Source organism: Macaca nemestrina, chromosome 11 (assembly GCF_043159975.1).
Source record: "Macaca nemestrina isolate mMacNem1 chromosome 11, mMacNem.hap1, whole genome shotgun sequence".
Lineage (NCBI taxonomy): Eukaryota > Metazoa > Chordata > Mammalia > Primates > Cercopithecidae > Macaca > Macaca nemestrina.
This window is the reverse complement of record NC_092135.1, coordinates 71122152-71136699: the sequence shown is the minus strand read 5'-3', so window position 1 is coordinate 71136699 and position 14548 is coordinate 71122152. Positions and strand designations below refer to the sequence as shown.

Below are 14548 nucleotides of genomic sequence, written 5' to 3'. Positions count from 1 at the left end.
GGCCCCTTTCCAATTCATCCTTCTCTGTGCTTCTGAAAGATCTGTTAAAAACATACATCTGATCCTATCTGCTCTTTTCTTAAAATCCTTAAAACTCCTTGGCTTAGCACATAAGACAGTGCTTTTTCTGGATGCTAGCTCCCTTTCTGGGCACTCCCTTTGGCATCCCCCTGTTCCATGGTAAGTCTTTCCAGAGGGAGGATGCTTGAGTTGAGTCATGAAGTCCCCTCAAAATTATTCCAAGAAGAGCTCCCTGTGTTTTCCTGGCTTCGTGCTTTTGAGCTTTTGCACACATGGTTTCTTCTGCCTTCAATGTAGCCTCTCCTTACCTAGTCATTCTTAGTGGCTTTAACATTTAGCTTAAGCAACACGTCTACCAAGAAGACTTCAAGGACCCTCCCTCACCCCTTTCCCATCTGTTGTAGATCCTCATCCAGTGATCTCCCACAGAACTATGTAAATGGCTTTGTAAAAACTCATCATTCTGTACCATAGCCATTCATGAATTTTGTCTACTGCTCATGATAAGCTGTAGATTCCGTAAAGGCTGGGATTGTACTTTTTGATTTTATATAAAAATCTAGCATCTACCTTAGAGCCAGGCACAAAGCAGGTCCTCAGTAAATGCCTGCCAAATGAATAGATAAAATTATTACTCTGGGCTGGATGCGGTGGCTCCCGACTGTAATCCTAGCACTTTGGGAGGCTGAGTCGGGCAGATCACGAGGTCAGGAGCTCAAGACCAGCCTGACCAACATGGTGAAACCCTGTCTCTACTGAAAATACAAAAATTAGCCAGGTGTGGTGGCATGCCCCTATAATCCCAGCTACTCAGGAGGCTGAGGCAGGAGAATTGCTTGAACCTGGAAGGCAGAGGTTGCAGTGAGCCAAGATTGTACCACTGCACTCCAGTCTAGGCAACAGATGAGGCTCTGTCTAAAAAAAAGGATTACTCTGGATGGGTGACCAAGGAACAGCAGAGGATCAAAAGCTGCAGCAACTTTAGGGCTTATAGATAATCTATGACTCAAGAAGTCTACATCATTATGGCCAAAAACAGACCATTGTATTCAGTCTCAAATATTATCCAAAGCTCCTTATTTTTACTAAAACATAGATTTTTCAGTTTTCCATATTAATAAATTATTTCTTTTTAAATTGAAAATATTTTCTTGGCCATGCACAGTTGCTTACACCTGTAATCCCAGCACTTCAGGAGGCCGAGGTGGTGGATCACCTGAGGTTGGGAGTTTGAGACCAGCCTGGCCAACAAGAGAAACCCCTTCTCTACTAAAAATACAAAATTAGGCCGGGTGCGGTGGCTCACGCCTGTAATCCCAGCACTTTGGGAGGCCGAGGCGGGCGGATCACGAGGTCAGGAGATCGAGACCATCCTGGCTAACACAGTGAAACCCCGTCTCTACTAAAAATACAAAAATATTAGCCGGGCGTAGTGGCGGGCGCCTGTAGTCCCAGCTACTCGGGAGGCTGAGGCAGGAGAATGGCGTGAACCTGGGAGGTGGAGCTTGCAGTGAGCTGAGATCGCGCCACTGCACTCCAGCCTGGGCGGCAGAGCGAGACTCCGTCTCAAAAAAAAAAAACAAGATTAAAAAAAAAAAAATACAAAATTAGCTGGGTGTGGTGGTGCATGCCTGTAATCCAAGCTACTCAGGAGGGTGAGGCAGGAGAATCATTTGAACAAGGGAGTCAGAAGTTGTGGTGAGCCAAGATCGCACCATTGCACTCCAGCCTGGGCAACAAGAGCAAAACTCCGTCTCAAAAAAAAGAAAAAATTTTTTTTTTCTTGGTTGAGATGTCTCTTCACAAGTCTTTTCCAAGGAAAATTTTTCTCTCTTACCACCTACAAGCCATAACAAAGCTTAAAGATAACTCATAAATTCATTGTCACGGAATCAAGAAAACCAGAACAGGCAAATTGAAATGTGCAATTTGTTTACCATCAGATGAACTTAGGAGTGCCCACAGCTGCAGAATCTCAGGGTTAGAAGGACTTCTGATGTTGTTGGAGACAGAAGGACTTACTTTCCTGTCCCCTTTCCAGGCTCCTTTTAACAACAGGAATGAATTGACAGTGATCCATTCACAGAGGGAAAAGTATTCATATGTAAGAAACCTGGGTCCAGAGCAGCTCTCACTCAACCAAATTCTGTGGCCAAAACAAGCGAGGTAAGGATTTTCATTCAGCAGGTAAAGAAACACCTGCAGTGATGCAGGCAAGACACACTCTTGCTTAGGTGTCTAGAAAGGGCATCTTTAAAAAACAATTAATGTTTATGTGTATATACTAGGTGTATATATTTTTGGTGTATATGTGATTTTTTTTTTTTTCTTGAGATGATGTCTCACTCTGTTGCCCAGGCTAGAGTGCAGTGGCACAATTTTGGCTTTCTGCAGCCTTGACTTCCTGAGCTCAAGTGATCCTTCCCACTTTAGCCCTTCCAAATAGCTAGGACTACAGGCATACACTACTACATCCAGCTACTTTTTGTATTTTTTATAGAGATGGGGCTCCACCATCTTGCCCAGGCTGGTCTCGAACTCCTAGGCTCAAGCATTCCACCAGCCTCAGCCTCCCAAAGTGCTGGGACTACAGGTGTGATCCACTGCACCCAGTCCACGTGATGCTTTGATACAAGCATACGATAGGTAACAATCACATCAGGATAACTGAGGGCATCCTTGACCTCATTTCTTTGTATAATTGGACATCCCAATTATACTCTTTTAGTTATTTTAAAATACGTATTAAATTATTGCTTACTGTAGTCATCCTGTTGTTCTATCAAATAATAGATCTTATTCATTCTGTCTATGTTTTTACCCATTAACCATCCCAGCATCCTCCTGCCCTCCCCTGCGATGCTTCCAAGCCTCTAGTAATCATCATTCTACTATCTCCATGAGTTCAAGTGTCTTAATTTTTAGCTCCCGTCTTTCTGTGACTGGCTTATTTCACTTAACATAAGATCCTCCAGTTCCACCCATGTTGTTGCAAATGATAAGATTTCATTCTATTTTATGGCTGAACAGTATGCCATTGTGTATATGTACCCCATTTTCTTTATCTATTCATCTGTTGATAAGCGCTTAGGTTTGCTTCCAAATGTTGGATATTGTGCACGGTGCTGCAGTAAACAGGAGTACAGATATCTCTTCAATATATTGATTTCCGCTCTTTTGGTTATATACCTAGCAGTGGGATTGCTGGATCATTTACATTCCCACCTTGTACGAAGGTTCTCCTTTCTCCACATCCTCACCAGCATTCATTATTGCCTGTCTTTTGGATATAAGCCATTCTAAGTGGGGTGAGATGACATCTCACTGTGGTTTTGATTTGCATTTCCCTGATAATTACTGATATTGAGCCATTTTCCATATACCTGTTGGCCATTTGTATGTCTTCTTTTGAGAAATCCCTATGAAGATATTTTGCCCATTTTTAACTGGATTATTAGAAATAGCATCTTTTGAAGACCCAGGAAAAACTCAACCCCTCACAACAATTTCCAATCATTCCCAGGCACTGGTTCCCAGGAATGGCCTGGAGCAAGCACGGTTTCACTGAGGAAAGGCCAGGGCCAGCTGAGCCTACCACAGCAATCGGTAGGCTCACACAGCTTGTGAGGTGCATTTATAAGGTCCCTTGGCTTCCCTGAAGGGAAGGCTTCCATATTATGCAGTAGTTAAGAGCTTGGGTTCTGGGACCAGAGCAACCTGCATTCAAATCTTTATTCTGCTATTTGCTAGCCATGTAAGTTATTTAACCTGTCTGAGCCTCAGTTTCCTCATTCGCAAAATAAGGGAAAGTAGTTTTCACACTTCAGTACTGTTTGCCTGGTACACAATAAGTGGTCAGCTAACAGAAGTTATCATTATTATCATTAGCTATTTGTGATCATCGAAAGTAACAGAAACCTACTGTAATTCTAATTCGTAGGCTACCTAGGCCAAATAATTTTTCCAGACTTTCAAAATGACATAAACTGAAAGGCTGATTGAAGAAGTTTTGCTCAAATGCCCTGCCACCCTATTTAGAGCAGATAATTTGTGTCTCCACATGGCCTGCAGTTCCATTCTTAGTTTTTATTCTCGGTATTATAAGGCTGCTTTCTCTTACGAAACAGGAATCAGGAAGCTGTGGCATGAGCGGTATACACAGTCTGGTATCCACGCCCCCCTTCCCTGTCCATGCTTTACTGTGAATTATCCTGATGTTTGGGTGGCCTCACATGGGCGTCTTCAGCTGACTGAGAAAGTAAGATTCCTAGACTGGATTACAGAGGCAGCTGGCAGCCTTTCAGCTAAATTCTATTTTATAAAGTCTATAAATTTACTCAGAATCCAGTTACCAGCTGGTAGGGGGTGTATAAAACCATGGAGTTACAGAAGAGAAAAAAGAGCAATTCGATTGAGATTTATCCGAAGGATTTAAAATGTGATTTACCTGTGGGCCAGTTCCTGGTTTCAAGTGAAAACCAAAAACCAGTTCCAGGTTCACTAATTTTTCCTCATTTTCTTCCGGTTCACCTCCTGAGTCCTAAAACAGGAAACCAAGCACCAATTATCCTAGATGTTGTCTTTACTTCTCATGTAAAGAAGATGATAGCTTAGCACTAGTTTTTTTTTTTTTTTCTATTCTAATCCATTAACTTTTGGTTATTTTGGATTAAGCTACAAATGATAATTACATCAAGCAAGAGAAATGACATATTATGCCTTTTAGAACTTTGCCAAATGATATATTTCATGCAGTTCAAATTGAATGTCACTGTCTCACATTTATCACAATGCATCTTGCATTGTGCAATTTTACCCTAGAAATGCACTTAGCACCTCGAGATGCATTGTGAGATTTCAGCTTGAGAGGTTCACAACACATAGGGCATTTACAAGCTATTCCTGAAGAGGAATTACGCAGTGGATGGAGGACGCAAATGTGGATGGAGGATGAAGCAGAGGAACAAAACAAATCTTTGAGGGCTTAGAGATGAAAAACTATAGCTGTTAGTGAATAAGTAAAGTTCTGTATATGAATTGCAAGTATTTGCTGATTTTAAACAAATTATGCCATATTCCTTTAGAGTAGATTCAAAATGTTAAGTATACTAATATGTTATTCAAACAGTAAACCTCCCATCCCCTATGAAAGTGATGATTGAGCGCTCCAGGGTATGAATTCTCTCAGTGACTTACATGTTGAAAAGTATCCAGGCCCAGGTGGGAGGCCACAGGACCTCACCTACAATGTTGGCACTTAGAACTCCTAGCTACTAAAGTGAGGTGTGTTGTTCTTATCATGAACAAATTGTTAATATTTCAACTTGTGGGGAACAAGGGTGTTCAATTTATACACATCCCTTGCTTCAAAGGGCCTTTTGTTAGACAGATGTGATGAAATTTCACTTCAAACAACCATTTCCGACATTGGCAAATTTAGGTGTGGATGCAGCAGGTGCATGTGTCAATAAAGGTAGCATTAGTGTCCGTAAGAAAAACCTTACTTACCTTAATTAGCGGTGGGAAGTGAAACAAGTTTATGTAATCATGGGTTAATTTCTCAATGGCTGACTGTTAAAAAAAAATCATATGACTTTATTAATGATCCAACAATACCAAGAGAAGATTAAAATCATTGGGTACAAACAAAAACATTCCTTATTTACCTAGTTCATAAAATATCTTGGGGGCATTAATATCCAACGTCTATTGAGAATAAATCTCATTGTCCAAAGCAGTGTAGGTGGTTTGTAATTATTTAAAGGACCAGAAATTTTTAAAAATTATTTTTTCTTTTGGAGACCGGGTCTCATTCTACCATGCAGGCTGGAGTGCAGTAACACTATCATAACTCACTGCAGCCTTGAACCCCTGAGCTCAAGAGATTCTTCCATCTCAGCCTCCCAAGTGGCTGGGACTCAGGCATACAGCACCACACCAGCTAATTTATTTTATTTTATTTTTTGTAGAGATGGGGTCTTACTCTGTTGCCCAGGCTGGTCTTGAAATCCTGGCCTCCTGCCTTGACCTCTCAAAGTACTGGGATTACAGGGATGAGGCCAAGAAAAGGAAGACATTTTAAAGATGTTGAACCTCAGACTAAGCAATAAATAAAACCATTTTTCAAACACCAGCAGAGTATAGTACTGAGAAGTGGATGTTCTAGGGTACAGAATGCAGGTGCCACTCTGAGTAACAGTGAGAAAAGCAACATAGCACATGAGTATAACACCAGACTTTCAGGAAGGCTAGAATCTCACTAAAAGGTTGATTGCATTATAAGAACATTTCTATGGATATGTGTCCAACATCACCTCTGCCAATGAAACACAAAGAAATCTGAAAGGAAAGGAAGACAATTTATGATGATGTTTTGGATACTCAGCAGGCACAGTTCAGATTTTCTAAGAACTGATTGCGGAGAGAGTAAAAAAGTACCAACCTGAGAAAATTAGATGCATTTTATTTTAAAGCAAAATAAAAACTGTTGACAGCTGACAATGTAATGAACACTTATTGGGTGTTCAATCCTACTTCTTACACTCAGCTCCTTCACACGAGGGCTTGCAGGCTCAGAGAAGAAGGGAGCCATGGTCAGGCTTAAAGGGAGGGACAAACACACAGCAAAAGAATGGGTTGGGGCTGGGTGCGGTGGCTCACATCTGTAATCCCAGCACTTTGGGACGCTGAGGTGGGCGGATCATGAGGTCAGAGGTTCGAGACCAGCCTGACCAACATGGTGAAGCCCCATCTCTACTAAAAATACAAAAATTAGCCAGGTGTGGTAGTCCGCGCCTATAATTCCACCTACTCAGAAGGCTGAGGCAGGAGAATCGCTTGAAACCGGGAGGTGGAGTTTGCAGTGAGCCAAGATTGCACCATTGCACTTCAGCCTGCACAGCAGAGTAAGACTCCAGCTCAAAAAAAAAAAAAAAAAAAAAAAAAAGAATGGATGGATATACTGCTCCACTGTCCAGTTTGATCACCTACCATTCCATTTAAGGACTGAGAGACTCTTGGAGAAAGTACACAACAATTGTGCCTTCCTCAGTGAAAGCGCAAAGAATAAAGGATACATTCTTACCATCAGGCTGTGTGTGAGAAACACTTGAGACAGGGACCCGGAGGACTCCTCCAGTGTGGATATACTCATCCCCAAAGGCCCAGCTTGGAGCATTACTTATCTTGATTGCCCTGAGAGTCTATGCAGGGCCCTCCTAGAGTAAGTGCACACAACCCTTTCCCTTTATCTTTCCCTCTCATATAAACTTGTTGGAAATCCCCACGCTCTGGCTGAGTTTAGAGGTCACCTGTTGGCTGAGCCCCTACTGGGCAGCCATTCTTACATACAGCTCCAGCCTTGGCAGTAAGCGGGAGGGTCCGCATTCCACACTTTGGAGACTGCCCTTCTGTGAATGATTGTCTTTGGAAGCTCATGCAGACGCACTCAGGAGTTTGAGGGCAGTGTTAGGTCCCCCAACAGATGCAGGCTACTCCTTCATTTGGAGCTCTGGGCAGACCCTCTGCAGATGTCATAAAAAGAGGACATCACACTGACCCTACTCTTAGTGGGTCAAATAGTTTTTGTTTTTACTTTTAAGTGGCTGCTTCCAATAGGGCTTTTTCTCTCTGCATGTTCCTTGGCTTCTCTGCAGGCTCAGACCCCTGTCCCTACCTTTTTTTTTGAGATAGGGTCTCACTGTATTGCCCAGGCTGTAGTGCAGTGGTGTAATCACGGTTCATGGCAGCCTCAACCTCTTGGACTCAAGCAATCCTCCCACCTCAACCTCCCAAGTAACTGGGACCACCACAGGCGTGCACCACATGCCTGGCTAATTTTTGCATTTTTTGCAGAGGCAAGATTTTGCCATGTTGCCCAGTCTGGTCTTGAACTTCTGGGCTCAAGTGAGTTGCCCACCTTGATCCCCCAAAGTGCTGGGATTACAGGCATGAGCCACAGTGCCTGGCCCTTAGACCCTTTTGACCACTGATTCTATCTTAAAGCTTTTCCAACCTTTGGCTTTTGTAACAGCATTATCTCCTCATTTCCTACTTTGTGGACACACATTCCTGCCTTCCTCTTCACCTTCCTGGCCAAATACATCCTTTCTGCCAAAGACAGAAAGCTTCCTAGCTGGAAGAAGACTACTCTTGAGCAGGGTGTAGAGGTGGCTGTGCTGTCCTTTGTTTTATTATTACTTTTTAATGAGGTGAAATTCACATGCCATAAAATTAACCAGTACCTCTATCTAGTTCCAAAACATTTTCATCATCCCCAAAGGGGACTCTACTCCCATTAGGCAGTCAATAACCATTGCCTCCTCCCCCCAGCAGCTGGCAATCACTGATCGCTTTCTGTCTATGGATTCACCTATTCAAGATGTCTCATACAATATGTGACTTTTGTGTCTGGCTTCTTTCATTTAGCATCATGTTCAAGGCTCATCTATGCTGCGGCACATATCAGTGTGGAGTCCTAATAAGTTAAGTAAGCTACAACAAGGAGGGGGTCCCAGGTGGGGGATAACAATTGTTCTGAGAGACGGCTAATCACACACAATCACAACACCTGTTCCCAAATACCTCATTCTGCAAGTAACCCCAGCAGCATGACCTTGTCTGCACACCCTATCTGCATGTAGCCCCTCCAGTATGATCTCATAAAATTTCCCTCAAGCCCCTGCCTCTTGGCAGACAGCCCCTTCTCTGCTGAGGTGCCCATTGCACCCTTGCAACACATCTTCATACTTTGTGTAATAAATCTGCCTTTCTTTACCTATGACTGTCTTGGTAAATTATATTACTGCCTGCGACAGCGGCCCCAGCCAGTCTGCCCACATCAATCAGTACTTCATTGTACTTTCCTTCTTGAGCCTGAGAACAGCCCTCTTACCTGTGGCATCTTCCTCTTCTCTCCATGCGCATTTTTGTTACACTGCAGTGCTTATTATTGTCTACATTTATACCCTCCTGTTTTTTCAAAACCCAGCCTTGCCTTTTTAATCCATTTTAAAACTTCCAGAAGCAAAGTGCAAACATGTCCATTCTCAATACTCCCGACAGCTGGTCATATTCCAGCTTTTCCCCCCAGCCTGAAGTTGTAAGCTGTCCAGGATCTGGCCCCACCTTCTTTCCACTTCAGGTTCCATGCATTCTACTCATCACTCGTGTTCTGTAGACAGCTGTTTAAGCTACTCAGATCGGGACTCATCTTTTCTGTTCCTCCACATTCTCTTCCATTTCTCTTAACTCTTTGTTCTCTCTGTCTAGATTAATGTTCTTTCCTTTCCTGGTCTACATTCCAAAATCTGTCATTCCTCCAAGATCCGGCTCAAGGGCTACCCACTCTGTGAAGTTTTCCCTTTCCATCTCCCACCATGGCCTCTCCCAAGTCTGGGTAATGAATCGCTCCTTTCCTCCCAATTGCCAAGGAGATGCTGTATGCATTCCTTAACCACAGGTTTCTTTGACTCTTCATAGGCCCAGTCTCACAATTAGTAGCCATTCACTGAATTTGCTGAACAATAAACAATAAGTCTGGACTTTGCTTGCCTAAATGATACCTCTCGGCATGAAAGGGGTACTTAGGTTTATCCAGGGCCACCCTTGGAAAGATGTATATCACTGAGGGCATCTGGTGAGGTATCCCAGCTCACCACCCCATCTTCTGAACTGATCCTTAAGAAATACTGGTCCTTAGCCGGGTGCGGTGGCTCACGCCTGTAATCCCAGCACTTTGGGAGGCCGAGGCGGGCGGATCACAAGGTCAGGAGATTGAGACCACAGTGAAACCCCGTCTCTACTAAAAATACAAAAAATTAGCCGGGCGCGGTGGCGGGCGCCTGTAGTTCCAGCTACTCAGGAGGCTGAGGCAGGAGAATGACGTGAACCCGGGAGGCGGAGCTTGCAGTGAGCGGAGATTGTGCCACTGCACTCCAGCCTGGGCGACAGAGCGAGACTCCATCTCAAAACAAACAAACAAACAAACAAAAAGAAATACTGGTCCTTTTCAAAGATGGCAGGTGGGAAGGGGAGGTGGGAGCATCTTATTTGGTATCTGCCAAATAGGACAAGATTTACAAAATTTCTTTTTTGGAGCTCTGAAACATCTCTGTACTGCAGAAAATACTTTTTCCTACTGTGGCCCACCTAAGCCAGCATAGCTTTTAGGATGGACTTGCCCACACCCCAAGGCTGGGATTACATTCTTTGCCAGTCTTCGAGAAATACGCTATGCATGGGTTTTCCTGCCCTTCTTCTAGGAGGGAGAAGACAGCAAGGTCCTCTTTCTGTTGTGGAGATGTTCTCTGGTGGGTGAGTGCTAAGCTGTTATGCAAAGGGTGCTGAGAGTCTGTAAGGATGTTTCTTCCTGGACCTAGGGTCCACAGAATGAAATGAATGGGCTCTCTTTGGGTCTTAATGGGGATTTCTCTAGAAAGGTCAGTGTGGGTAGCTCTGAGATAGGGAGTAGTTGGCATGCTGGTAGAGCCTTTGTGAAGGTGTGGATTTGGACAGGAGGCTGCTTTTTCTAAATTTTCTCCTTTATTCTGTGTCTCTTCTTTCTAACCTATACATACTCGTCCATCTACCCACACTGGAATGGGGGTGCGGGTTTGAGGAGCAAACTTGATTTTATTCTAAGATGTCTCTTGAAATAAGATTAATCACAATGACCACACAATGCCAGCAATTGTTATTCAGTTTAAGTTGCTAAGTTGAAAAAACAAAAACAAACAAACAAAAAACCATGACCATGACCACCACAGCAAACACAGAGGTTTAGCTTTGAAACTACTTAACACTTAAGTTTTGGGGGAAATGGTAGAATTTCCTGAGTAAGTGGGGATTAAAACACATACAAGGTGGCGTCTGTTCCAGGTCATAATGACAAAAATTACAAATGCCTTTAGGTTACTGCATTGGCTTACGTTTCCCTCTGGCCATGCAGAAATTCCGGGGTCCTTAGGGATTCCTGATGGACTTTTGTCTCTAGAATTAAACTGAGTCACCTCCTGCTGTTCCGGGTGGATGGCTGTTTTCCAGGCACCACACTGCCTTTGTGGTATTTTTTACAGCTGTCTTTTACCATTATCTCATAAGCAGTATCTGTTTTCTCCACCAGATTAGAGACTTCCTGAGGACGGGAGGTGATATTCAGGTATCTCCCTGTGACTCCTACTATACCACGTATGCATCTTTATGCTGTTGGATTATGAGGAAGGAATAGGGGTGCTTGGGGGCGGCCACTGATTATCAACTGATGTAAGCATTTCAGCACAGTAATGACTGGCATAGCACCGTTTCCATCTGCAGCCCCTAATGTTTGATCTGCTGCATAGTAGGTGCTCAGTAAAGATCTGTTGATGGAGGTCAGGCATGGTGGCTCACGCCTGTAATCCCAGCACTTTGGGAGGCTGAGGTGGATGGATCATTTGAAGTCAGGAGCTCGAGACTAGCCTGGAAAACATGGTGAAACCCCGTCTCTACTAAAAATACAAAAATTAGCTGGGTGTGGTGGCACGCTTCCATAAACCCAGCCACTTGGGAGGCTGAGGCAGGAGAATCACTTGAACCCAGGAGGTGGAGGGTGCAGTGAGCCGAGATCACGCCTTTGCACTCCAGCCTGGGCAACAGAGCAAGACTCTGTCTCAAAAAAAAAAAAAAAAAAAAAAAAGATTTGCTGATGGAATGTTCTCCCTTTCTGAGGTACCTTGAAGTGAATGATATGCCCCTTGGAGACAATGCCCATGTCTTTCAGGTCTTCTTCCTCCAGCAGCAGTAGCCGCTTCCCTGTAATGTTGTTTTCTTTGAACAAGCTTGCATATACGCTCATCTCTGCTGAAGAGTCACCTGAAGGAAGTGATTAGAAAGCAGTATAAAATTAGATGAAATCACATCCAAAACAAAGTTAACTCCATGAATTAAGAAGGTAACTTATTCCACTTGCCTTTTCTGACGAGCTGCTGAACCCAACAATACTGTGAAAGAGAGGACACATATGGTTTTGAAGATTCACACATGGTCAGTGGCCGGTCTTCACAGTAAACATAGAGTTTTCAATAGATCAAAATAGCTTTAATTCCTGGCTCAACCACAGAGGTAAAATAGAAGACTTTCTCTTTGTAGTTTTAAAACCTCAAGCTTTCAAATGGGAGATATCCCTCTCTTCGGGGGTCTTGGACAGTTAAAAGACCATTGGTTTCCTCCTTCTTTGGGAGATATTTTTAAATCCTTTCAAGAGGGTTCTTACTTATAGTGATTTTTCCATTTATGTGCCAGTGGCCCCCTGGACTGCTGAGGGGCACCGGTTTACTCAGGAATTCTATGAGTTCTACGGACCACACAGCAGTGGACGGAAAGAATCTTCTGTTCTAGGCCAGGTTGTGAAGTAGCCACGTGGCCCCGGCCAAGTCAAAGTATGGAGCTTCCTATGTAGAATGAGGAGACTGGACCCAGTGACCCTTAGTCCCTGTATATCACACGGCCTGGGTTTATTGGTGGCCTCTCACAGTACCTTGGTGAGGGGAGAAGGATGGGAGGGCAGACTCAGTCCCTCTGATTCTCTGGGGGAGTCCTCAACTCTGGAATTTTATTTAAGTGGCCTGGAAACCACTCAACCTCAGAGCAAAGACTAAAAATAGCTATTAGAACTCAGTGCTTTTTAAAAAATTCTTTTCAAATGAGAGGGAAACTTTGCAGCAAGGGATAAAGAGATTACATCCAGGCTTGTGAATAAAGGAGACCCTGAGTCCTCTTTCCTTGTTAAGCAAGGCTGGCAGGAAAGTGAGGCTCACTGGGGCTCAGTGAATGGGAAGAAATAGTGGCAACTGGTGCCAAGTTTCCTTACCCTATGGAAGCCAAAGAGGTTAGCTAATGTTGAAAGCAGGTGCACTTCAAAAGAATACAAAGGGCAGAGAGGGAAATGCCTGGGCCCAAAACCAGTTTGAGCTAGGTAAATAGATCTTTTGAGGAGTTTCCAGTAGCTAGTCTGCACTTCGTGGCACCTGGTCTGTTCCCTGGGCTGGAGCCCAAACCCACTAAGGCTCACATTACATCTTTTGTTTTTTTCATTTTAATTTAGCGATACCCTGAGCTTGTTAAATAGACCTGGATAGGCATAAGTCCCGGAGTTTTATAGAACTTAAAACAATTTTTTTTTTTTGAGATGGAGCCTTGCTCTGTTGCCCAGGCTGGAGTGCAGTGGTGCGATCTTGGCTCACTGCAACCTCCACCTTCCGTGTTCAAGTGATTGTCTTGCCTCGGCTTCCCAAGTAGCTGGGATTATAGGCATGCGCCACCACACCTGGCTCATTTTTGTATTTTTAGAAGAGATGGGGTTTCACCATGTTGGCCAGGCTGGTCTTGAACTCCTGACCTCAAGTGATCCTTCTGCCTCAGCCTCCCAAAGTGCTGGGATTACAGGCTACCTCGCCCAGCCTAGTCCCCGAGTTTTCTTATCAGGAATTTTCTTACCTGTTTTGTCCCTAAGAAAATAGATATGGTGATGTAACAGACTAAGTTGGATTGTTTCTCAGGGTTTCTATCAAGAATGCAGAGTGCAGGACTTCCTTTGGATTTCAATAGTCTGAGTGCAGCCTCTCAAAAACATAGAGCTTATCTGGCTAAAGCTATCGGGAATGTCTGGGCGTGCTTGTGTCTATTCCCGCATGGGAGGCCAGAGTGAGGCTGGCAAATATGATGCCTCGTTTTCAAACAGGCCTGAGGTAGAAGGAAAGCCAGGTCAGTGGTGTCCCAGTTCAGTTCAGTCCAGCACTGCCTTGACCAGATCCTCCTCTACCACGGCTCAAGGCCATCCCTGTTCTTTTAAAAAGATTTAAGATCACTTTTTTCTTAAGTATGTTCATTTGTTTTCCCGAGCTGCCACTTTAATTTCCTCATTGGTATTTGTTATTGTATTCTGGAATACTTTCAGAGCAAATAGGAAGGTAGAACCCACTTAGAAGAGTTGCAGATACTTGCTTTACTCTTGAGGCCTTATTTTCAATCATTATTGCATTAAAAACAGAAAAAAGGCCAGGTGCAGTGGCTCACACCTGTAATCCCAGCACTTTGGGTGGCGAGGCGGGCAGATCACTTGAGGTCAGGAGTTTGAGACCAGCCTGACCAACATGGTGAAACCCCGTCTCTACTAAAAATACAGAAATTAGCCAGGCATGCTAGTGGGCACCTATAGTCTTAGCTACTCAGGAGGCTGAGGCAGGAGAATCGCTTGAACCTCAGGAGGTAGAGGTTGCAGTGAGCTGAGACTGTACCACTGCACTCCAGCCCAGGCGACAGAGCAAGACTCTGTCTCAAAAAAAAAAAAAAGAATTTGTCAACTTCTCCTAGTTAGACTTTCCTAAGGCCCAATCTCTTTACCTAAAATCTTAGGGATAAATTTATGAAATACCTGCCCAAGTCAAATAAGGCATGAATACAAAGAGCTTACCACATCGTCTTCTGTCCATGCACCAATCTCAAAGGAAGGCAGCAGCTGCATGGGAAATATGCATGAAACGAAAAAAAG

At 43.8% G+C, this 14548-nt stretch overlaps 2 protein-coding genes across 12 annotated transcripts in view; one reads left to right on the top strand and one right to left on the bottom strand.

The window, feature by feature from the left end:
* MAP3K20 (mitogen-activated protein kinase kinase kinase 20) overlaps positions 1 to 14548 on the bottom strand; it is a 193917-nt gene that overhangs the window by 25677 nt on the left and 153692 nt on the right. For all 3 annotated transcript variants that reach the window (XM_011743951.3, XM_011743952.3, XM_011743953.3), the window contains 5 exons: positions 14471 to 14515; positions 11969 to 11999; positions 11732 to 11871; positions 5530 to 5592; positions 4469 to 4561 (listed from right to left, as the gene is read on the bottom strand). In XM_011743951.3, the coding sequence (XP_011742253.2) occupies positions 4469 to 4561; positions 5530 to 5592; positions 11732 to 11871; positions 11969 to 11999; positions 14471 to 14515 (372 nt within the window). The remainder of the gene's footprint in view (positions 1 to 4468; positions 4562 to 5529; positions 5593 to 11731; positions 11872 to 11968; positions 12000 to 14470; positions 14516 to 14548) is intronic.
* LOC105483227 (la-related protein 7-like) overlaps positions 1 to 14548 on the top strand; it is a 45653-nt gene that overhangs the window by 3774 nt on the left and 27331 nt on the right. For 4 of the 9 annotated variants that reach the window (XR_003018370.2, XR_003018369.2, XM_024793269.2 and 1 more), the window contains exon 4: positions 2063 to 2187. Coding sequence is in view for 3 of the 9 variants with exons in the window: in XM_024793269.2 (XP_024649037.2) it covers positions 2063 to 2187 (125 nt within the window). In the remaining 6 variants the exon portion in view is untranslated. Of the gene's footprint in view, positions 1 to 2062; positions 2188 to 8448; positions 8557 to 11779; positions 11951 to 14412 lie in introns of those variants that run through there. The other 5 variants (XR_011609862.1, XR_011609861.1, XR_011609859.1 and 2 more) reach the window with 3 other exon arrangements.